The sequence below is a fragment of the Stegodyphus dumicola genome, chromosome 9, assembly GCF_044657685.1.
Source record: "Stegodyphus dumicola isolate Sdum_Otavi_A_Nest chromosome 9, ASM4465768v1".
NCBI lineage: Eukaryota > Metazoa > Arthropoda > Arachnida > Araneae > Eresidae > Stegodyphus > Stegodyphus dumicola.
The window spans coordinates 124302967-124327086 of record NC_140776.1 but is presented as its reverse complement, the minus strand read 5'-3'; the positions used below and the strand labels follow the sequence as shown (position 1 = coordinate 124327086).

Sequence of the window (24120 nt, the reverse complement as noted above, 5' to 3'; positions counted from 1 at the left end):
ACTATCGGAAGCGAATTATAATGACGAGGAACTTGATTTAAATCATATCAAAGACGGAGTACATCGAGATAAAATACTACACTTAATTAATACGGAATTATAAACCAAATAAAATAAAAACATCTGCCCTGAAGATAAGGATAGTGCTGACAGATTAACTTCCAATCCGCCGCGTGAAATTGATAAACAGATTTCAGATTTCAAAACATACTTTCGCTTTGTAGATACAAATTACATAATAGTAAATATATATCGGAAATTTTATTTGACATAATCTTTCTAATCTATCATAATCTAATAATGACGTTTCTGCCCCTCCCCTCTGCCGCAAAACAGCGTGAAATTGATAAACAGATTTCGGATTTCAAAACATACTTTCGCTTTGTAGTAAATATATATCGGAAATTCTATTTGACATAATCGAAAGTTCAAGCTTACTTTTATAAAATTGCTCTAACATTCTGCAAAAAATAATAAGCCGGATCCAATTCGAAGATTAAGGAACAACGCAATCTGCAACATTAACTGAATTAGATAACTTTAGCTTAGCGTATAACTCCGTTACACATTAAACGCGCATGCGCACAAACATATTCGCAGCCGTAAGGGTCTTACGCGCTCTCGTAAACGCCTGTGCGCATGCGTGAACGCGACGCATGCGCAGAAAGTTTGTAGCTTTGAGGTCCGGATTATAGATCATTCCGGATTATGGGTGTCCGAATTAACGACTTTTGACAGTATTATGTTTATATTTTATTCATAGAAATCATGACTATGTATCTAATAAGCTTAAAGATTTATCATATGGAATTCTAGGGAAAGGTTATTTAATTAGTTTGAATTTTGTAGCAGAAATAATAAAATATTTATTTCCAATCAAGTTAAATTGTTATTTGTAAATTTATCCATTTAACAGCTTCATTGCTGCATTGTTGTTTAATTCTTTCCAATTTCTTTCAGTGCTTCCAATTTCTTTCCTTTTCTGGTGCCCCCAACCCCCGAGTTTCTCTGGAAAAACTCCAGTCCTGTTACTGTTATTCAAAAGAAATACAAATTGCAAAAATAAGTTTTTATCGAAATTTCTTCTGGCCTATTTATAAAGTTTGCATTATTATTATTATGGTTGATGATGACATTTTTTAGAACACAAGAATTTCATATTTCTCCACTTAGAAGTTCATCAGCATATACTGCATAAAAATGAATGATTAAAGTTAAAATTTCACAGACGGCTATGTTTAAAATATGTTCAGATTTTTTTTAGAGCTTTCATGGATGATCCAGCCATTTCATCAGCTGGAATCTAAATTTGGATCACTTGAGTTGAAATTAAATATAATCTTTGGAATATTTAGTTTCTTGTATATTGTTAGTTGGAGCTATTAAAAATAAAATTACATTAATTATATTTTTTTTTTACTTTACTTAGGTGACTTGCTATTCAGATCAGCATGTTGAAGAATGTAGACTGAAAATAGTAAAACTTGAAAAAGAATTTAAAGCTTTTGTTCGTAAACTAAAACAGTTAACGCCTGGTACATTACATAGTATTCCCTGGACAAATCGCCCATACAAGAGAAAGAAAGCAGGTAAGTTTATTATGGTTTAATATTTCTTCAGTCTTTTTATAACCAGTAAATGTAAAAAAAAAATACCACCACAAGCGTAAAAAAAATGGACAAAATCGAGCCATTAAATGAGTGCTAAGGTTATATTTTTATCATTATTTTTCATGCATTATTTTTAAAAATTGCAAAGTCAACAAAAAATAAAATTATGGAATGTGACTCAGTAGAATGTATTTTGTTGAATATTAATGTGTAGTTTTTATTTGTATATTTATTTATGTGTGTATGCATCTACAATTCATTCAGTTACTTCTATAGTTTACTTTTTTTTTTTTTAACATGTCATTCCTTTCACATGAGAAAAATCATTAAATGAATATTATCAATTATTGAAGAATAACAATATCAGTGCTTATGTATTATCTCATCATTCATGAATGTTGACTACCATGAAATTTGGCAAAAATTCTAGTAAATCTGCACCAGTCTTTCCTTTGGAATTCTGAACTGCACTTCTGCGTGCAACCCTTTAAGAAAAATATTCATCAATCTCGAATAATCATAAAATAGTCAGTCCTGTGGAATTATTTGACTTGCTTCGCTTTTGCACTTTTTAAAAAGGCTTTTATCAATTTCTGTTATTTTGTTAACTTCTCTTATTTTGTTGGAAGCTGTGATTAAAACATTATGAATACTAACTTCTGCAGGTGATTGTAATTGTTCCAACCAATTGCTATTTTTTTGCCAGCTGTTCTTTTTTCCCATTCAACAGAAATTAATTCTCTCAACCAGTTGTAATTGAATTGAAATACAGCTACAAATTTCTGCAACTCTCAGACCCACTCTTCCCCCCCACACACACACATACAACAAAAAATACGGCAATAACAGTAAATTTATAATTCTTGTATGTAAAAATGAAAGGTGAGGTATCAGTAAGAGTTACATTAAACAAAAATGCGTGTTATGAGTGTGATGTAACATCATTCTTATCTATAATTGAGACTAAATCACTCTGCTTGGTGACATTTTCATGGTCAATGAAATGATATGTAAATATCATAATTCTTCTAAATTATTTCATATTGTGGCAAAATTATTAATATTAGGGAATGATTTAATATGCTTTTTGTTATTAATTTATTCAAATCCTGCAATGTTTGTGCAATTGAAGTAGAATCAAATATCATATTCAGCATAAAGATTATGGCACTTCAACATGCCAAAATGGACATGGAATTCAAATAAAATATGCTAAATTGTTTAAATACATTATTTAAAAGATAGCGTTTTATTGATATTACATAAATATAAAAAAGATTAAATATATACTGAAATGTGCTGACTTTTCTGTAGAATTCAAAAGCATGTTGTATTGACTATATGATCCTGAAAAGTATCAGCTTTTCACAAGCTCTAAAAGCTTTAACTCTTCATGCTTACTGCATTTATTGCTTTAAGTCACTTATTTTGCTAATAAGTAACAGGCAGATTGAATTTTAAAAAAAGTTAAATATCTTAACCTTCATCAAATGGTAAAAAACTGGTATATGGAAGTTAAAAATATTTTATATCAGATAACTTATTAGAATTTTTGATAAAATATTGTCATTCTTTTGTTTATATTCACTATATTATTTCTTTAAAAATAATACATTTGGTGGCAACTTCTTTTATTCATATTGCCATACTTTTATTATTATTTCTATGAAAATAATATATACAGATAACATTTAGTGACAATGCCCTTTTTATTGTGTTGCCATATTTTTTTAATATTTGCTGTATTATTTCTTCAAAAATAATACATGGCAATTAACATTTGGTGGCAACATCTGAAAAGCTGAAATGGATACAGATGTGATATGGTCAAAAAAGTGAGGTGCCAAAAAAGGCGTGTTGTAAAACACCTTTCTAGAAATATCTAAAACTGCTTTTAAGGCTGCTGTAATGCTATAAGAAAAGCAAAGCCATGGGTTGTATCACTTGTTGTTTATTGGCGATTCCAGCTAATACCCAAGTATCTATCATTCTCAGCATGCATTTGTATCAAATTCATGGAAAGAAAACCTTTACTAATTAAAATACAACGTGTCCAGAATTAAAAATCCTATTTCAAAGCTGCCTAGTGGTGAAAGTAGTATCAGAAAATCGTTAAATGTTGTGGCAGACTTAAAATGAAAGGATAGGAATGTCTTTAATGGGAAAAATAGGGTTTCAAATACCGTCAACCAGAAGGTAAAATGCCATTTTACTTTGAAAAACTTGTAGTAAAAATGAAAATCTTTATCGCCATTACGTAGCAGCTGTTATATTCGCATAAACAACTTAATGGCAAGAATAACTCAACACCACAGAATTTTAACTGAGAGAATCAAATCTTTTATATTCAAAGTTAGCAGCATGGGTTTCAAGCAAGTAGAACAGGCTCTGATTTCACTGAACATTCACACCAGTGAATTTAACATTCACACCACTAAATATTGTTGCGTGCGTACGGGTTCGTTATGAAGTGAATGCACAAGTCCGATGAAAAATAAACAAAAATTTATTATTATCACAACAAAAATGCTTAAATTTTCTCGAATTATCATGCAGTATTACAATATCTTACAGTAGTTATCTTTTAACTACTCAAATGTCCAATAGAACGTAATTCAAAACAGCTAAAGAACTCTAATCCGCGAATTCGCTACAATCAACAAGAGCAGTTTTCTAAACAACAACAAACTAAGCAACTACTACAAACTGAGATGTTTTCCTCCTTTTATAAGCTTTTAAAATCACGCGCTAGAATTTTCCAGTACTTTCTCGAAATCAAAAAGAGATATTTATTTATTTAATGCACGCGCTCTTGTATTTTTAATTTTCCGGCTTAGCTTTCTTCTTTTAATATTCGTCACGCGCTGCACTGCGCGGGAAATAAAACCAATTAATTTATAATTGAACTAACACTAGCTTTTTAAGTACCGAATCCGTAACACTGCCCCCTTTCCAAGGACTGCACGTCCCGGGCAGTACAATCCCTGGACTGGAAGCCAAATATACAACTAAAGCATGAATGCAAAAATAAGCATTACATTACAATAATAAACAACATGAACAATAAATGCAATAAATAAAACAAATCAAATACAAAATACAAATCAAATGGAAAATACAAATCAATTACTAAATACACATTTAGAAGCAAAAAGGACCATGGTCTTACACTATTTACAATTATTTACATTACGTACTATGGCCATAGTAATGTGCTAACCTGTCGTAATGAACGACTTTAGGTTTAGAGTTCGAAGACTTACGAATCCGAAACACGACGTCATTCGTGTTCAGCACTGTATATGGACCATCCGAAGGTGGCTGTAATTTAGCACTCAGTCCTTTTCGTTGAATCGGGTTCCACAACCACACCTTGTCTCCTTTGTTGGATCTATGTCTAGTAGCTCTTGTGTCGCATCGGGTCTTCGTTTTCTCCGTCGCCAAGTTGACTTGCTTTCGTGCAAAGTTGTGCATCACTTCAAACCGGGCCTGGAGATCTTGAAAATATTCCTCAGACGATGAAGGAGCATCCGGAGGGCGACCAAACAATAGATCACAAGGAAGACGAAGATCACGACCGAAGAGCATTTGTGATGGAGAATAGCCGGTAGTCTCGTGGACAGCACTGCGGTAAGCCAGTAAAAAGAGTGGTAATTTCTTGTCCAAGTCCTGTTGGTTTCTGGAAACCACTAATGAGAGGTTATTAAAGATTGTTCGATTGAACCTCTCTACCATGCCGTCCGACTGGGGATGCAATGGCGTCGATTGAGTTTTGTCAATGCCGAGTAGTTTGCATAGTTCTTTGATTACTGCCGAGGCAAAATTCCTTCCCTGATCGGAATATAACTGAAGAGGCACTCCGAACCTGGAAATCCAGTGCTGTATCATTACCTCAGCTACTGTGACAGTCTCTTGATCAGGAACAGGGTACGCTTCAGACCACTTGGTGAAGTAATCAATGACAACGAGTATGTATTTGTTGCCATCAGCAGTTCGTGGTAGAGGTCCTAAGATGTCAAAGGCGATACGTTCAAAAGGCGCCCCTACGTTGGAACGTTGCAGCTTGCCTCGGCTGCGTCTCTTCGGTCCTTTCCGACCTGCACAGGCATCGCAGGATCGGCACCACTTTTGCATGTCATCCTTTGCATTATTCCAGTAAAAGCGCTCACGAACTCTCTGTAAGGTCTTCATTATTCCAAAGTCACCTTCCGTAGGGCTGTTATGTAGTTCTTTAAGGACATCAGGAATGCGGGAACTTGGAAGTATCAGCTGCCATCGGAACGTCTTCCCATCATCCGATTCAAATTTCCGGTATAAGACACCGTTTCGAATGTGAAGTGAATCCCAGAGTGCCCAATACTGTTTGGTTGTAGGACTACAGACAGAAATGTCCTGCCAGGTATGTTTTCTGGTTTCTGACTCCATTAAATCAATTATGGGTTTAATGTCGCGGTCTTCCAGCTGGTCTTTCCTGACTTCATCATCACTCCACGGTTCTCGATCAGCCGATGTTGATGTTGTAAGTTATCTTGCGACCGGAGTCAGCAGCTCGTATTTCGCTTCCACCCTGGAACAATATCGGCAGCTTCCTTGGCAAGGTCTTCTAGACAGGGCGTCGGCGTTTCCGTGTGATGATCCCTTACGATGACGGATAGTGATGTCATATTCTTGGAGTCTCTGTATCCACCTGGCTATTTGACCCTCAGGATTCTTGAAATTTAAAAGCCAGGTCAATGATGCACGATCAGTGCGGAGCAGGAATTTTCTGCCTCATAGATAGTGATGGAACTGTTCTACAGCTTTGACTATGGCGAGCAACTCTTTCCTGGTGACACAATAATTCCTCTCCGGTTTAGACAGGCAATTGCTCCAGTACGCCACTACACGTTCTTGGCCGTCTATTTCTTGGGACAAAACAGCACCGACACTTTCATTGCTCGCGTCGGTGTCAAGAATAAATGGTCGGTCGAGCTGAGGATACGTCAGGATTGGAGCAGATGTTAAAGCCTCCTTTAAGTTGTTAAATGCATCCTCGCATTCTTTTGTCCACAAGAATCTTTGCTTGCTCTCTGTCAGCTTGTGAAGGGGTCTTGCGATGGAAGAAAAGTCCTCCACGAATCTCCTATAGTAGGTGCAAAGCCCTAGGAAGTTTCTCAGCTGATGGACATTTTCAGGACGTTTCCAGGATTTAACCGCTGATACCTTTTCAGGATCCGTGCGCACACCTTCTGCAGAGATGACATGTCCCAGGTAAGTCACTTCCTTTCGGAATAATTTGCATTTAGTGGGACTCAGCTTCAGATTGGCTTCTTTCAGTTTCTGAAGCACCTTCCTAAGATTTTCTAAATGTTCTTCAAAACTCTTTCCGACGATGATGATGTCGTCCAGGTATATCAGGCAGGCTTCGTAGGAAAGACCTTTCAAAACAGTCTCCATAAGACGTTCGAATGTTGCCGGCGCATTACACAGTCCATACGGCATCACCTTGAATTACCAAAGCCCTTGTCCCGTAGTAAATGCCGTCTTTTCTCGGTCTTCAGGCTGTATTTCTACCTGCCAATACCCACTCTTTAAATCATGTGTTGAGAACCACTTGCTTCCAGAAAGAGTGTCTAGAATGTCGTCAACTCTAGGAAGAGGGTAACTGTCTTTCTTCGTAACCTCATTCAAACGGCGATAGTCAACGCAAAATCTTGTTGAGCCGTCTTTCTTTCTGACGAGAACGATAGGAGATGCCCATGGACTCGCTGAAGGCTCAATGACATCGCCTTCTTCCATATCTTTTAACAGTGTTCGCACCTCTTCCTGTTTAGCAAAAGGTAGATGTCTTCGATGTTGCTTGATCGGGGGATGATCTCCGGTATCTATTCTATGTTGTGTCAAACTAGTTCGACCCACGTCAGAAGACGAGCGGGAGAAAACAACTTGAAGATCTTTAATGACGCGATCGGCAGCATTCTTCTCTTCATCGTTCAATTGCGCATTCTGCAATAACTCCGATGTAATGCTCTCTGAAGACACGGATTCTTGGATATTGCTCTTTCTTTCAACGCTGGTTACTGGAGTACATGCTGCAACCACGTCGCCTTTCTTAATAACTCTCGCCTTCTCAGTTACATTGGCAACTCTCACCGGGATAACCATTCTCGATAGGTCGACGAGTGTTGAGGCTACTAGTACTCCTTTCAGGCTATTACAGTTATTGGGATATTCTATGATGCCGTAGCGGAAATCTCTGTTTTCGGCTATAGATCCAGGGAGTAAAATTTCTGTTCTTGCCGGTATTGTGATATTGTCTTGTGCTATGATTCTGTGGACAGATTTAACTTCTTCATTATTAATTCCAAATAACGTTATGTCCTCAGACGCAGAATGCAATTCGTTATTTTTAAAGTCCAAGGAAAAATTCTATTTCCTTAGAAAGTCCAATCCGAGTATGCAAGAATCAGTGATCTCTACTACATATGCCGTGTGATGGTAAGCGGCACTTCCAAACGTGATGTTAAAATTTACTTTCCCATTGATGTCGATCTTCTCACCGGACACAGTCTGTAGGGTAACGCAGGGCGGCGTCCAGATAAGTTTGCTTTCCAGTTGTTGAGCCAAATCTTTTCGGATGATGGTAACGTTGGCTCCTGTGTCTATCGTCATATTGCAGGGAACTCCATTAATATGTCCTATTATGAAAAGTCCATTACTGCCGCCTCTCACTGCAGAAATCTGAAGCGCTTTAAACTGGGGGTTTTCATTATCTGGCAACCTCCGCCCCGCGAGATGGCCACTAATTAGTTTCCCTGCTGCTTGTTAGAAGCGGTCTTAACATTCGTACCCTGGGGTATTCTGCAGTTTCGTCGTATGTGTCCTTCAGCACCGCAGTTCCAGCACTTAACGGTCGGTTTCTTCTCACCAATATTCCGTCTCAAGGCGTTCAGTTGTCTAGTTAAATCGTCTAGACGAGCGGTGACTTTATTCCCTGGCTCCTGGACTTGAGCAGCTCTGACTGGTTGGCGGTCTCGACGAGTGGCTTGCTGGGCTGCCTCGAATTTCATGGCGTACACTAGAGCGCTTTTTAAATCTTTTACATCCGCCATTCGTAGAGCTTTTTGTATTTCAGTATCCCGGATGCCGTCGATAAAGTATTGCAGGGACAGGATTTCCCTTGTTTCTGTCGGGCATTCCGAAAAGGCGAGATGGGACAGCCTTTCAACATCCGTGGCGAGCTCCTGAAGTGTTTCGGTAGGCTTCTGTTGACGAGATTTTAATTGGAGCCTGCTGTAGTCTTTTAAACACTTCTCTCCAAAGCGCAGCTCCAACGCGCCGGACAGAGCTTCGAAATCTAACCTTTTGTTTTCGGGAAGAGTCTGAAGGATATCCGCTGCATCGGCTCTTAAAGAAGCGGCGAGATGACAGGCCTTAGCTTGGAAATCCCATCCATTCGCATCCGCAACGATAGAAAACTGGGTCTTGTACACTTGCCAGGATGTCTTCCCATCATATGTGGACAGTTTCAGAAATGGACGAGCAGGCATCGGTAAGAATTTAAAATCCTCACTCTTGCTCCCTGCCGTCGCTACGAATTTCTTTAAAGTTTCCATTTCTTTGGCAACTGCAGAAACTCTCTCATGAATTTGTTGTTCGATTTGGTGTTGGACGGCACAAACTCTTCCTTCAATTCGTTCCTCCACAGCCGAAATAATTGGAACATATAGAAGGGCTGTGGAGGAAATTCGTTCCTCCACAGCCCTTCTATATGTTCTTTTACAGAAGAAACTTTTTTTCTATTTCTTCTTTCACCGAAGAAACTCTTTCTTCAATTTGATCTTTTACGAAAGAAACTTTTTCTTCAATTTGTCCAACTTTATTTTCAACTGTGTCAATTCTGCCTTCCATAGCTTCAAATTTATTAAAAAGATTTTTTAATAAATTATTATTAAAAAAGAGTCATTTTCTATTATGCAGGTAATTTCTCTTTTCATTTCTTCTTGACATGCTTCAATCTTTTCTTGACCAGCTTGAACGGCTTTCATTTCGTCCTTAACGGATTCCTGGCCCAATTTCATTTCTTCTTTAAATGAGGCAAAGGCTGATATTAACTGCCTTAATTGCTCTTCCATCGCTCTTGTTATTGGCATTCAAACCCCACTCCTGACACCAAAAATTGTTGCGTGCGTACGGGTTCGTTATGAAGTAAATGCACAAGTCCGATGAAAAATAAACAAAAATTTATTATTATCACAACAAAAATGCTTAAATTTTCTCAAATTATCATGCAGTATTACAATATCTCACAGTAGTTATCTTTTAACTACTCAAATGTCCAATAGAACGTAATTCAAAACAGCTAAAGAACTCTAATCCGCGAATTCGCTACAATCAACAAGAGCAGTTTTCTAAACAACAACAAACTAAGCAACTACTACAAACTGAGATGTTTTCCTCCTTTTATAAGCTTTTAAAATCACGCGCTAGAATTTTCCAGTACTTTCTCGAAATCAAAAAGAGATATTTATTTATTTAATGCACGCGCTCTTGTATTTTTAATTTTCCGGCTTAGCTTTCTTCTTTTAATATTCGTCACGCGCTGCACTGCGCGGGAAATAAAACCAATTAATTTATAATTGAACTAACATTAGCTTTTTAAGTACCGAATCCGTAACAACATTAAAACCTTTGGAAAATGATAACGAAATTTGAAGAAACAGAGTCATTTTCTGTTCATCCTGAAAGAGGAAGAAAACCCGTTTCTGCGGAAGCAGTATAGGAGCGTGCACTTCAGGTGGTAGATGACACAGCTTCAAACTTTCAGGCTAACATCAGGTAGTCTGCATGTAACAGAGGTATTGGTAAGCCATGTTCAACTGTGCATGAAATCTTGAGAAATATTCTCTAATATTATCCTTACAAACTGTCGCTATGCAGCGGTTGGTTGGTTCTACATGATTTTTAATGCTTGATTTATTTCAGTTCTAAGTTCAGTTTGTTGCTGGCTTTGAGACGAATTCAGGATGGCATTAGAATATCCTCTAGAGAGATGAAGTGCATTTTAATTTGGAATTTTACAATGAATAATCTCAAATGCCGAATTTAGGAACCAGAAAACCTGCACCCTGTCAAAGAGAACCCATTGCATTCACCAAAAGTTACGGTAAGGTGCCGATTTTCTGCATCATTTATGCTCGCTGCGTACTTCTTCGAGTAGTTAAGTTCTACAGGTCCAGTGACATGCTGGATCACTGGGCAGCAATATGCATTGCTATTAAAGAATGAAATTTTTCTGCCTCTACAAGCACGCCAGTGTATTGCATGCACAATCTTTTTTGTTTAAGAACAATGTTTAAGAACTCCATCCTATGTTTAAGAACACAAGGCCTTTTTCTATGACAGCGCCATCTTTCGGCACATTTTAGAACTATTTTTTTCCTTCGCCAAATCCATTGCCTCATGATTGTTCTTGTTAAATATCAAATCATTCTGTCTGATTGTTTTAAAGTTAGAGCGTTTTGAAACCTTAACTTTAATTACAATCACCCTGTATGTTACTATGAGTTTTATTTTTACTTCAAAAATTCTGTTCTTTTCTGAATTATGTACTAATTTATTACACTATTAAATAAACCTGAAGTTATTTTCATTGTTACAAAATTATTTTGAATCTTTTCAGATGTTGTAAATGCTACTCCAAATAAAGAATTTGTTCCAATACCTACTCCAATACTTGAGGGAGAAAAGCCAAAAGAACAACAGTTTCATATACAGAATTTACCTTCCATGGATAAACCATTATATTTTGTTACTAATAATACAAACGTTTGCAAAAATGTTGTAGAAACATGTAAATTATCATCTGTAAATTGCAAAAATATTGTTGATGATTATGAATTATCATCTGGAAATTGCAGTATTGTTTTGGATACTTGCCAACCAGCGGAAAATTGTAAAGACATTAAAAATACTAGTACGTTATCGTCTGCAGCAAGTGTTAATGATTCTTCAGAAGAGATTAAAACACAGGAAATCTCTGTAAGTAATAATTGTGAAAAAGAGAGATGTAATAAAAATTCTGTTGAATCTCCATGTAAACAGATACCCAGTTTAGTAGATTATGACTTTCTATCTGATAGTGAAGAGGATTTATAATACATGCAAACATTTAAAAGTGAATTATATCTATACTCTGCTCTCTTCAATAAAATTAGAGTTCTGAAGTGAAACTATTTGGTAAATTAATTATAAATTTATTTTAAAAAATAATGTGTATAAAATTTTAGTGTTAAATGGGGGTTTTATTTCTTGGAATAAATATTAATGTGTAAGTTTTTAAATACATTCAAGTTTCTTTTCGTATTATAGATATTTAAATATAAATTATAAATTATTTCCCTTTAATACATAATTTTATTATGTACGTCACAGTGATGCTATGCAAAAGCTGTTTAAATGTATTTTAGTTTCTTTTAGTATTATAGTTATTTAATATGAATTATAAATTATTTCTTTTTAATGCATGTTTTTGGTATACAAGTTACAAAAATGGTGAAATTATGATAAAAAGTCAAGTCTCCCGTAGTAAATATTTATTTTAATCAATAACATAATTTATGTGGGTTGAAATCAGGTGTTCTCAGTATTCTTGTACAGTGGAATCCACTTAATGTTATCACAGTTATGTATGATTCAGATACTATTATCGATCTGCCAAAGTTCCATCCAATGGTATACAGAAACGTGGAAAATACTTCGCTTATTATGATCAATAACTCAGTCAAAATATTAGAAAATAAATCAAAATATATGAAAATCAAATATCAAATGTGATCAAAATATTATGTATGATTCAGATACTATTGTCGATCAGTAAAAGTTCCATCCATTTGTATACAGAAACGTGGAAAATACTTCGCTTATTGTGATCAACAATTTGGTCAAAATATTAGAAAATAAATCAAAATATATGAAAATCAAATATTAAATGTGATCAAATTATTATAAAATGAGTTTTTTAAAATGAATTCGCCAATTAAAATCAAAGCAAGTCAAAAATTTTCTAACTAATAGAGAAATGCCACCGAGTAAGTCAGCAAACAGCTTGGTTTCGATTTTAATCAAACATGTAAAATTAAGCAAAAAAAAAAAAAAAAAAAAAAAAAAAGCAAGTTTGCTATTAGAAGGAAAGAAGGAAATACTCAGGAAAGCTTTCAAAATGAAAATTTTTGGCCATGTTACTCTAAAACTAAAACTATCCCTATTCTATAATAAATTCTTATCATAATTTTTATTACGCTTTTCAAATTTTTCACTAAAAGAAACTGTAAACTGTAACACCGCAGTTAACAGAAACATTAAAATATTTATTATGCATATTTTTATTTGATGTGTTGTGTGGTTCTAAAGTATTGTTTTGATTGTACTAGATTTGTTTTTCAGCATATTTTCATAAAATTAATTGCATTTCTATAATATTCCTAGTCTGTGAAACAATAAAAAAAATATTTTTGTTATTGTGTTTTCATTTTGGGTATCACTTATTTATTACTGATTTGTAATGTATGTGTGTATATTATAAGTGCACATTTGTACATATGTATATAGACGGGGATATAAGTAGATATTTGCAAATATAAAAGCATGTTTAATTATGTACGTATTGAAAGCTATTTTTGTAAATATAACAAAGCATATGTAATATTATGAATGAAAGTTTCTTAATTTGGAAAATACATTTTTAGCATATATTTGTATTTGTTTCAAAAGGCTGTGTTTGTGATTAAAGGGGTTTTAAATAGTTTGATTTAAAAAAACTCTAATTATCCAAAATTTTACCCATAAATTTCATTAAGAATTAAGAGTTATTTTAAAGAATAGCATTTTTCCTAATGAAGCAGAAACACATCTTTACTTTATTTATCCCCCCCCCAAGTTCCTTTAAAAAAGGAAAGAACATCTAGAAAAACTTCTTGTTAGTCCAGAAGGGTCTACTAGTCTCGAAACACGATTTTGTTTCCTTTCATTTTGCATTCAAGTCTGCTGCCATTAGCAAAAATGTCAGATTTATATTTTAGATTTAACCTCTCTGTTATTGATGAACAATGTAAGCTATTTAAAAGCAATAATGCAGTTCTGAAAAATAGTACTTTTTTACTTTTGAAGATGATTCATTTAAATAAAAATGCATTTAAATCATGATATATCTAATTAAAAACGTTAAATATTTTTATAGAATTACGGTATATATTTTTTCCCTTTTCAAACATAATTTTCAATTTAATGTGCTGTTTAACTTTTCATTCGAGTCTCTTGCCATTCGGAAAATGTAAAATATTATTCTCTCATTTTTAATCTATCTATCATTAATTAGCAAGCTAAACTATTTAAAAGCAATAGATGCAGTTCTTAAAAATAATTTTTTTTTTTTTTAACTCTTTAATCTGATGGAGTTAATTTTTTTACTCTTTAATCTGATGGAGTTGAATAAAAATGCATTTAATTCATGATGTAGCTTATTAAAAACGTTCAATATTTTTACAGAATTACGTTACATATTTTTTAACTTTTTAAATATGCAGAAGATAGTTTATAATGTTCCCATGTAAGTCTAAATGTTTATTCATCTAATACAGGACTTAGAAGAGAAGGGTTAGTTCATAGAGTTTTTCCCTCTGAAAAAGGAAGTGAGGAGTGATGATGTAATCGTTTCGGCACCATGGACCTTATAAGAGACAGACTAACCCAGTGGGTGGGGCACACGTCACCCACATGTCCTCAAGGAAGAGTAGGGACAATCTGGTTTACTTTAACACTGAAACCTATGGCGTTTGTATCACATAATTGTTTTTAATTATTATATGTGATATGTTGCATAAGTTATGAGATTGTGAAAGTCACAGTTCTTTCAAATAAGATTTAATATATCTCTCTAAAGCACTTTTTACTGCATTTTGCGCATTCTTTTCATGCGTAACTCTTGTATAAACACGTTTACTTTGGTAAAACAGTAAAAACACTAAACACAAAATTTATGAACTTGAGAACAAATAAATTAAAGTAAAATTAAATAAGAATGGCAGCACATGAAGCTTTGAAACAAATAAAGCAAAATTAAACAAGATCTGATATATATATATATATTTTAATTTATGAGCATTTTCAGGCATTGGTTTTTGAAATTATTATAACATTTCAAGACGAGCATTTATTTAATCATATGATCATTAATTATTAACATCATAAGATGATTTTTTATTTTATTAATTAATAAAATTCGGAGCATAAACTTTTCACACAGTGTAATGAAAGTAAATAAATAAATAAAATCTGGAAGCAGTCAGATTTTATGTTATGCACAAAGGGACGTTTTTAACGCTTTGTGTGTTACCTCTATTTATTGAATACAATCATGTTCTTCCACGTAAACCACACAAAATTCAATTCAACAGCAGTAGCACAAAATATTTGAAAACAGCATACCTTTAGAATTTCCGCGCTGGAGAAAAAAATGTTATTTTCCGTACAGTGTTGCCATTGCTCGCTTTGAACTCGTTGAGTTTCTTAATCAAAAATTCGTTAAAAGTTTACAAAATGCAAAATGGATTAAAACAAATTCGAAATTCGGGTGGAGGATTACGTTATTCAAAATTTAATGGCTCTAGATACCGTCGTTTTTTCACAGTGCGAGAAACATACATGTATTCAAGCAGATTATTCAATATTAAATTTCTTTAAATATAATACAATGCGATAATATTTGGTGGCAACAATTTGCAAAGTGAAACGGACGTTTATAATAAAACAGCGCAAAATGCCGTTTCGAAAATAATAGCCTTTCTGGGCTACTGCCCCTTTGGGATAATAAATTAAATTCACAGTAAATATAAAGAATTTATGCAGAACTAGAATTAAATAAAAAAAATTATCACTATAAAATGTTAGCATAATCCATTATTACAGTTTATAATTTTGATATTCGAATAAATGTATAAAAATTATTAAGGTGTTAAAAAGTGTTTATCACTATGATGTATTGTGAAATATAATTGAAATAAAACTCCTTTATAAAGCGTATGCTATAATATTCACGTATAATCTTAAAAACGCAGCACAACTTAGAATTTTAAGCAAAAACTTCCAAAAATTCATTTTTAGGTATCTTAGAATTTTTTTACTTATTTACATCAATAAAAAGCATAAAAATTACAAGAGAAAATTCTTTGTTTGAAATTTGCTATTATTTCAGATTTAAAATATTATCTAAAAGAGGTAGTTACAAATTCCCTTACTGCATAGGAAAAGCTAAAAAAATAGCCAGGCCTGAAAGCATGCAATAGCTTTATAATTATTTGGAACGCTAATTATGCTTGATAAATATGCTAAATTTAAAAAAAATCAATCTCAGTTTGAAAAATAAAAATATCTAAAAATTCTAATTTTTGAAATGAGGCGCTACAACCAACTTTTTCTTGAGAATTATACACACTGCAATAGCCAATTCATTGTAAGTTTCTGCAAATCGTCCCTACTTCTCCGGATGTAGTCAAGGTGACAGCCGGTAATGCGTCATCAGAGGGAGAAAAGCCATTTGGTTTCGTCTATTTCTTAAGGTTGGCACTGAATGTAAAGGCGCAATTCACAGTAAAAAAAATAGACGTTTTAAATTTGAAGAAACAGCCTTAAAAAATGCGAGTGAAAAAATCGTTTTAATTTAAAAGAGAAGATGTTATTACTGTAGGCATTTATAACGTTTAAAAAGTTAATCATACGTATTTATTAATTTTAAAATAATAGAAAAATACAGTACGTTTTCGTAAAAGTTGCAGGTTTTTTTCCGCTATGCATTTATTATTAAATCATGAAGAACAAAAACTGCGGTGTTCATTATCTTTTCTTTCATCTGCATTCTGAGTGGGAGAATTCTATTACTCTTTCTAATACAACTATAATAACAGCTTTTTAAAGTTAGGAGGGGAAAAAAAAAGCCTTAGTTTGGCACAGTTTTGAATTATGTATTCCATTTTTTTTTCCTGCAGCTAAAAAAAGGGGAACTTATGTTTGGCTGCTCTTGAAATTGATAGTTTTATTCAAAATTTAATCTAATTTAAAATTGCTTTTTTGCTAATTATAAATTTTACAATGGCCTGTTCCTCTTCCGATTTGATTTAATAACAGCTATTTTTAAACTAATTATCTAATTTATACTCACGTTAATGTACATACAACACATCTCTGTCTTAAGTTTTAACAAAACAACTTTGCTCGCAGTATCTAAAGAGAATTACTTAATCTTTCAAAAGAGGGGCAAAGGAGGAACATCTTTTTATGCGAAATTACTTTCAGGTTTTATACTATTATAAATTACCTAACATGCTGAGGTAACTTTGTTTTTTACAAATTATCAATGCATTCTTCTTAATTTGTAAAATTAGGGCGTTTAGCAATATTTGCATTGTCATCTGTGAGTTCTAATTTAATCATTCATATCTCATTTATTATTTGTATCATTTTTGCAATCGGCCTCAAAATGAATTTTCTTCAAACTTAATTCAATTAGTTTTTCAAAAGCACTCTGCATTATTTTCTTTTCTAGGCACACTATTGGGTTTTAAATTTCTTTTTCGGCAGCAGAATTTTACGCAGATATATCTGGCAACCACTAATGGTGGCTCGCGCGTAATGTCGCTATGTGTCTCAGTAACAGTGGTAGTAATCCACGTTGTTTTGAAATTCGAGGGTCATGTTTGTTGTGACTTTTTTTTTTTTTTCCTAATGGCAAGGCAAAATACAACAAGGAGTTCAAACACAGAACATTAACAGGAAGTGATCGAAAGTCGTTTCCTAAGACAGTCTTTGGCACGCCAATATCGGATGGTCTTGGAGTCGTAATTAAGTAGTGCCCCACGGGGATGAAGATAGACTCTATTCATGGGTTTCACAAGATCATAAATTGGGCAAATATTTCAGTTCGGTAAAGATGTTCGCCTAGGCAATCATGGCTTGTAAGTAGCCGGAAAAAAGAGCTCACCTAAGAAAACCGAATGCACATGATAAGCATGTGATAAGAAGAATGAATGTGCAATCTGTAACAATCTCTTGCAATTAGATTCGACTTATTCTGGCTGCAAAGGGTAGGAATGTCAGTTTGAGTACTATTTCAAGTCGTTTGACCGCAGATTTTTCTATATTATCCTATAAACCTTCAAGGAAACCTCGACTTATTCCAAGAAAGAATAGAAAAGATTAACTGTCACCAGAAAATATCAGAATTGGACAGTATACTACCGGTGTGCGGTCTTATTTTCTGATGCGTCAAGTCTGCAGCAATTTTCTGCACATGCTATAACTGTTCGCCAAGACAGATATACGACTCCAACTGTGAAAAATCCTTCAAGCCAGATGATACGAGGTGAAATGCTTGTGTCTGGTACTCTGTTTTTCCTGCCACCTAAAACCGCTTTGTGAATGGAAGTCGGTATCTCAGTTTGTTACGTGAGTAGGTGAAGCATCACATGGATATTCATAAATGTTCAGTTTTCATGCATGAGGAGCTTCGTGTCACTGCTTTCATGTCTTTCTTCAGAAATCATACATTTGATTTTGTCTTTCACTCTTATTGAAGACTAACATAGTTAGGTTAGATTAGGTTAATTGATTAAGACAACGCAACTCGAAGGCTATCTGCCTACGGAGAGGGATGCTTCGAGGAGGACTGTATCCACATTACACATGGGGGAACCCCGAAAACTCCCATGCAACCAAACCGTTCGCAGAGATTCCAACCAGGTCAAATTACCACTATTCAGCGACTTTAATGCTGGGCCGCTGATGACTAATATGGCTTAGCAAATCTCCTTTTATAAATTAATGCTGGCATGCATAATAAATCTTTATTATTGTATTTTATGACTATCACATTTGAACCTCATGACTATGGAGATCTCTTGATTATCGTAAGCTTGGTCATGTGAGTGATTAATATAATGATAAACAATTTAATTGCAATATTTTTGGTTTTAGGTTTGTAATTTAATTAATCAGGGTTTGTAATAAAATCAATGAGAATTATTTATTTCTTTTTATTTTTATTTTGGTTTATCCCTGGAAAATATAATACTCTGGGTTAAAGTGTATAATACTCGTATACTCGTATTTATAATTATTATTTATACTTTTAATGCTTAGTATAAGGATAAAAAAAACTGAACAATAATTGATTAATAAATACTCTAAATACCGTTCAAAATAGTGCGAAATTGATCTTTACTATTGAATAATGAAGTATCTGTACGCATGTTTGTATGTTTCTCGCATTGTTAAAAAAAAAAAAAAAAAAAAAAAAAAAAAAAATCTGATGTGTACACCACATGATTCCTTTCACGGAGTATTAAATTATACGCATTTTTTCCTTCCATTTCATTTAAACGTATTGGATTGAATTAAATCTACTTCGCCGATAGCGCATAAACCACAATAGAATAAATGCACTCTTTAAAATTCACTATATTTGTTTACCACAGCGACACTCTGGCGCTAGAGCTTCACTGTTACATTTCGTTCATATTATAAATCACAGATCACAGATCATCAATCGTGTAAAAGGTATAGAGGGCATCATCGTATAGAGAACGCTGTTGCGCCGAGAGAATTCTTATGTGTTTACATTATGTAACTGTTGGTTCCCCGTTGCGATGTGTCTGTATTACTGTGATAATTTTTTTTTTTTTTTCATAAAATATAAATGAAAGATGTCGTCATGTATTTTTGTATACCAAATCAAGATCAAAATTACCACTGATACAAACTCGTCGAAACAAAAATAGCATTCGTACAAGAATCGTCAAGTGTCTTTCAAGTGACTCACCTTTCGAACTTCGCATTCGTATCGTTAATCGCTTCGTAATGTGTGGTGCATTGCCCGGGAAACATCGTATGGTGGGGTGAGTAAATAGGTTTGTTGAAAATTTTTTTGAATAGAATATTTTGTAATTGTTGAAGTGGTAAAGTTGTTTGATGTCGTTGATCTTGCTTGGTAAAAATTTACAACTTTCGTTTTCGCATGTACTGAATGTTTGCATTGATATTTGGAAGTTCGAATGTATTTGCAAGTAAGAATATGTTGTGTTTTCTTAGAATTAGAATTTGTTGTTAATGCTTGAAGTGTGATTTGTTGTTGAAAATTCCAATTTGTTTTCTTAGAATTCTAGAATTAGAATTTATTGTTAAAGTATTTGAAAGGTTAAATCCGTCTTTGGTAGCTGTAAATACTGAACTTGGATGGTCCTTGCAAGGAAATTGTGGTGATCTGAGTAAAACTGCTGCTGTAAACTTAGTTTTGGGTGATTCAAGCACTGTGTCAGCTGAGCTCAGGCGTTTCAGGGAACTGGAAAGTTTAGGTATTGCAAACAAGGAAGCGGAGTGAGTGAGTGCACCGCTATGATGGCTTCCGACTACGGAACATGAACCAAACGAAATTATATACAATCACAGCGGGAAGACTCCAAAGTAACAAGGTTGAATATTACATATTAATAACAGTTTTTACAGTTTGATAACTGCAGGCACTAAGCGCTATTCTGGTTATCTGCTTTAAGTTCTGAACATTTGAAACATAATATTATTTACGGTTGTTTCTGCTTAGGCAATGTCTTGAGATTTTCTCTATTTTATCAAGGGCTACTCTGTTTTTGAGTGTGTTAGACGTCCACATTGCCCAGGCACAGTCCGCTGGTTTCTTCAAGTGCCAGGTTCTTGTATGTACACAATGGAAGTAATAATGGTCCGTGTCGCCTTCCTCTCCGCATTCGCAGAAAGGAGTATCCAAGTCTGAATCTGTTCAAGTATACTTGGTCCATGACCTGTCAAGAACTGTGTTAGGCTAGCACAGTGAGTCTTTATTTCCACGTTAAGTTTTGGCAGTAAGCGAAATGTCCTTCGTCCTACCTCTGCCTCTGTCCATCTACTTTGCCAATTTTGTAGCAGACTTGTCAAAATTGTTTGCTTAATATGAGACCAAGGAAGTTTAGTTGGTCTTTCTAATATATCCGTGCAGTTGGCTGCCTGCTCCTGTCCAGTAAGTCAACGGCTTCATTGCTTTGAATCCCTGTGTGAGCGGGAACTCATTTTAAAGTGGGTCTTTGCGAAATAGCCATTGTCAGGAGCTGTTTCTGAATTCGGTATACCAAAGGACTTGTTTTGACTTGCGATAGCCGCCAGACTTGATGCCGAATCACTGAGTATGGAGAATTTCTCCTGTTGACATGTGTTCGCATTCTAATTGCGGCACTGATAGCTAGAAGCTCTGCTTTGTATACCGAGTTGTTCAAGCCTAGTTTCCTTTTCCACTCGAATGTTATAACTCCATTTTCCAATGTTATAACTCCATTTTCCAGTCTACAGAAGGCGCTGCCCGTGCCATTTTCAGTTTTGGAGCCATCCGTGAAAAGGTTATTACTGTTCCTCTGAATTATTTGGTCGTTTATGCTGATACCGTCGGAGAGATTAAAAGCTGCTGGATGAAAGTTATTCAAGTTGTTTTGCTCCTCGTAGTCCGAGTGGTGATAACTATGACCCCAGAGTGTTGAAGTTTGACCCAGGCTGATAACCCTTTAGCTCATAACTGCCTCCTTTTCTACTATCAAATCTAGGGGAGGAATTCCTACCAGTTGTTGTAGGGCTTAGTGTTGACGTGGTACGGTAGGCGCTGCATACTTGAAGTAGCTGCTGTCTCTGAATAGAGAGCATGGATCTTCTCATATGAGAAATAAGTTCACCGCCCCAGATTGCTGCTCCGTAAGTTATTGCTCTTTCTGTAATCGTTCTATGCCAAATTTTTAGTAGCATAGAGGAGATACCCCATTTATGTGAAGTCGTGCGTCTCATGCTGTTGCTTAGGATGCTGATTTGAGTCTTTTAAGATTCCTGACATGTGACATCCAAGAAAGTCTGTTGTCGAGTAATAGCCCAAGATATTTCAACTGGGAGAAACATTTTACCAGTATCCCATGGAGTTTAATGCTTGGATTGCGTCTAAGCTGCCTGCTGCGTCCTATGAGTAAAGCTTTAGTTTTCTCTGCCGAAATCCGAAGCTTATGTGCTCTGGCCCATTGGGAGAACAGATCAAGACAGTACTGAGATCTCATTTCGAGGTTACTCCTTCCTGCCACAACTAGCATAAAATCGTCCGCATAGGCTATGATTCGAGAGCATTCTACGCTCTCGAACTGACGAAATGGCGAGTTTGTCACTATATTCCACAGGGTTAGTCCAAGGCATGACCCCTGTGGGCACCCTTTAAAGACATTTTTGACATAAATGCCGTTGTCTGATGTTATTTGTACACTTCTATCTTGAAGGTACGAGCGAAGGATGGTAATAATGGCTGTTGGGCAGGCCATGTTGTGCAGCAAATTTATTACTTCTGGCCACCAAAGGGAGTCAAAGGCTCCTTTGATGTCAATGGCTATTACCAGTGAGTGCAAATTGTTGTCCTTGTTCTGTTGGATAGTGGCCATTAAGTCTTTTATGGCATACTTAGTTTAGTTTTCCATTCAAAATTGGTTGTGATGCAGGGCATTGTTCCTTTGCAGGAAGAAGTCTAGTCTGGAAAGAATTACTCTTTCCAGTACCTTACCGAGCGCTGGCAGTAGACAGACTGGCCTGTAGATGAAGGTTCTGCCGGAGTTTTGCCAGATTTTAGGAATAACGCCATTTCTGCCAACTTCATGTTTTTAGGAAAGTGCTGATGTTTCCAGGAAGCTTTGACTTTAGTGGAACAACAAATACTTGAGAAATTTAATAATTCTGTTGGGTTCGTAGATGGAAGGTATTGTGTAAAGTTGCCGTGGAAACCAGGTATGCTGGATAAATTAGCAAATAATAGAGAAGTGGCTCCGAAACGTTTCGATGGTCTGGATAGGAGATTTAGAAATGATGCAGCTTTTTGTGAGGATTATAAAAAGGTAACTGATGATTATCGTAAGTATCATTGAGAACTTGTCGTCAGGTATTGAAATGCCATGTCCTGAGCAGTCATTCTACTTACCCCACCATGCGGCCATTCGCGAGGACAAATCTACTAGTCGCCTTCGAATCGTGTTTGATGGTTCTTCTCATGAAGGAGGACAACTTTCGATTAATAACTGTGTTGTATCTCTCAATAGAATTCTAAAAGGTAAAAAGAAATCTCTTACCTTTTCTTTCACCCGGGAGCCGAGCTTGTTCCATTCCAAATTCTTATTCGATGGAATATCTAAATAATTCCAAGCTTTTGCATAAAGACTGACACTTCTGTTTAAATAAAGATATTATATTTAGACACATTTATACATTTTATATACAATTATTAGGTTACATGAAAATTACGCGCTCTCTAGCTAACAGTCAGTCAAGTTCGGGTTCAGACTTCTAACTACGTTCTTACGTAGGATTATTCTGGAGTTTAGATGTAATGGCGCTGATAGTTCGGAGTTTAGATGTGGTGGCGCTGATAGTCCGGAGTTTAGATGTAACATCACCTCCCACCATTGAGATCCGACGATGTGGAGAAACTCAATGCACACGGGTCCAGTCGATGAGGAGGCCGAACAACTCGTCCAGCTCTAGTCATCACTCGAGGTCTCGAAGCAGGTTGTGGAATACTAGCTGCCTGATCAGCCTGACCAGTTGCATGGTCGTTTCTATCTCGAGGTGCTCTGTCGGGGAACGGAGGGCCAACGGATTCGGAAGTAGAGATCTCCAACGGGAAAAGGCGGGGCACTGGACGAAGCAGAATTCCATTTCTTGTCTTGACCCTCGCTAGTCTAACTATTCCGTCTTTACTGGGGAAAAGCTCAACTATTTTGGCTAAAGGCCAATGTATGCGTCGTCTCTGGCTGTCTTCCAATAGAACGACATCGCCTACTTGCAACTTTTGAAATTTTCCCTTCTTTATTGCCTGTTGTCTTAACTGACCAAGATATTCATTACGAAATCTGTTTCGTAGATCATGTCTTATTCTCTGTCGGTATTTGGCTCGACGGTTTAGTTCTTTGGAATCTACGTAGTCCATATCAGGAACGCCTGATGACGGCAATTCTTGCAGGAACATCATAGGCGTCAGTGGTGATGGATCTTGATTATCCTCTGATACGTATGTGATAGGTCGCGAATTAATCACTTGTTCACAGTCACATAATATAGTATATAATTCTTCATAATTTAAGGACGTTCGACCTAATACTAGTCTTAAATTTTCTTTCACCATTCGCACAAGCCTCTCCCACCAACCTCCCCACCAGGCGGCGGTCGGAGGGTTGAACTTCCATCGTATCCTTTGGATAGAAGCAGCTGATCATATGGCGTTCCAATTAACTTTCTTAAGAACACGGTTAGTCCCTACAAAATTAGTTCCGTTGTCGGAATATATCACATAAGGTCTACCTCTTCTGGCAATGAATCTACGTAAAGATTGGATGAAAGTTTCTGTAGATAGAGAAGTAACTAGTTCGAGGTGAATGGCTCTATAAATGGCACATGTATACAAGAC

General features: G+C 35.4%; 1 protein-coding gene across 1 annotated transcript in view; it reads left to right on the top strand.

Moving 5' to 3' along the window:
* LOC118203070 (uncharacterized) overlaps positions 1-13113 on the top strand; it is a 63579-nt gene extending 50466 nt beyond the window's left edge. The window contains exons 5-6 of the mRNA XM_085824051.1: positions 1430-1589; positions 11272-13113. Coding sequence (XP_085680177.1) covers positions 1430-1589; positions 11272-11747 — 636 coding nt within the window. The 3' untranslated portion in view covers positions 11748-13113. The remainder of the gene's footprint in view (positions 1-1429; positions 1590-11271) is intronic.
* Positions 13114-24120: the final 11007 nt, after the last annotated feature.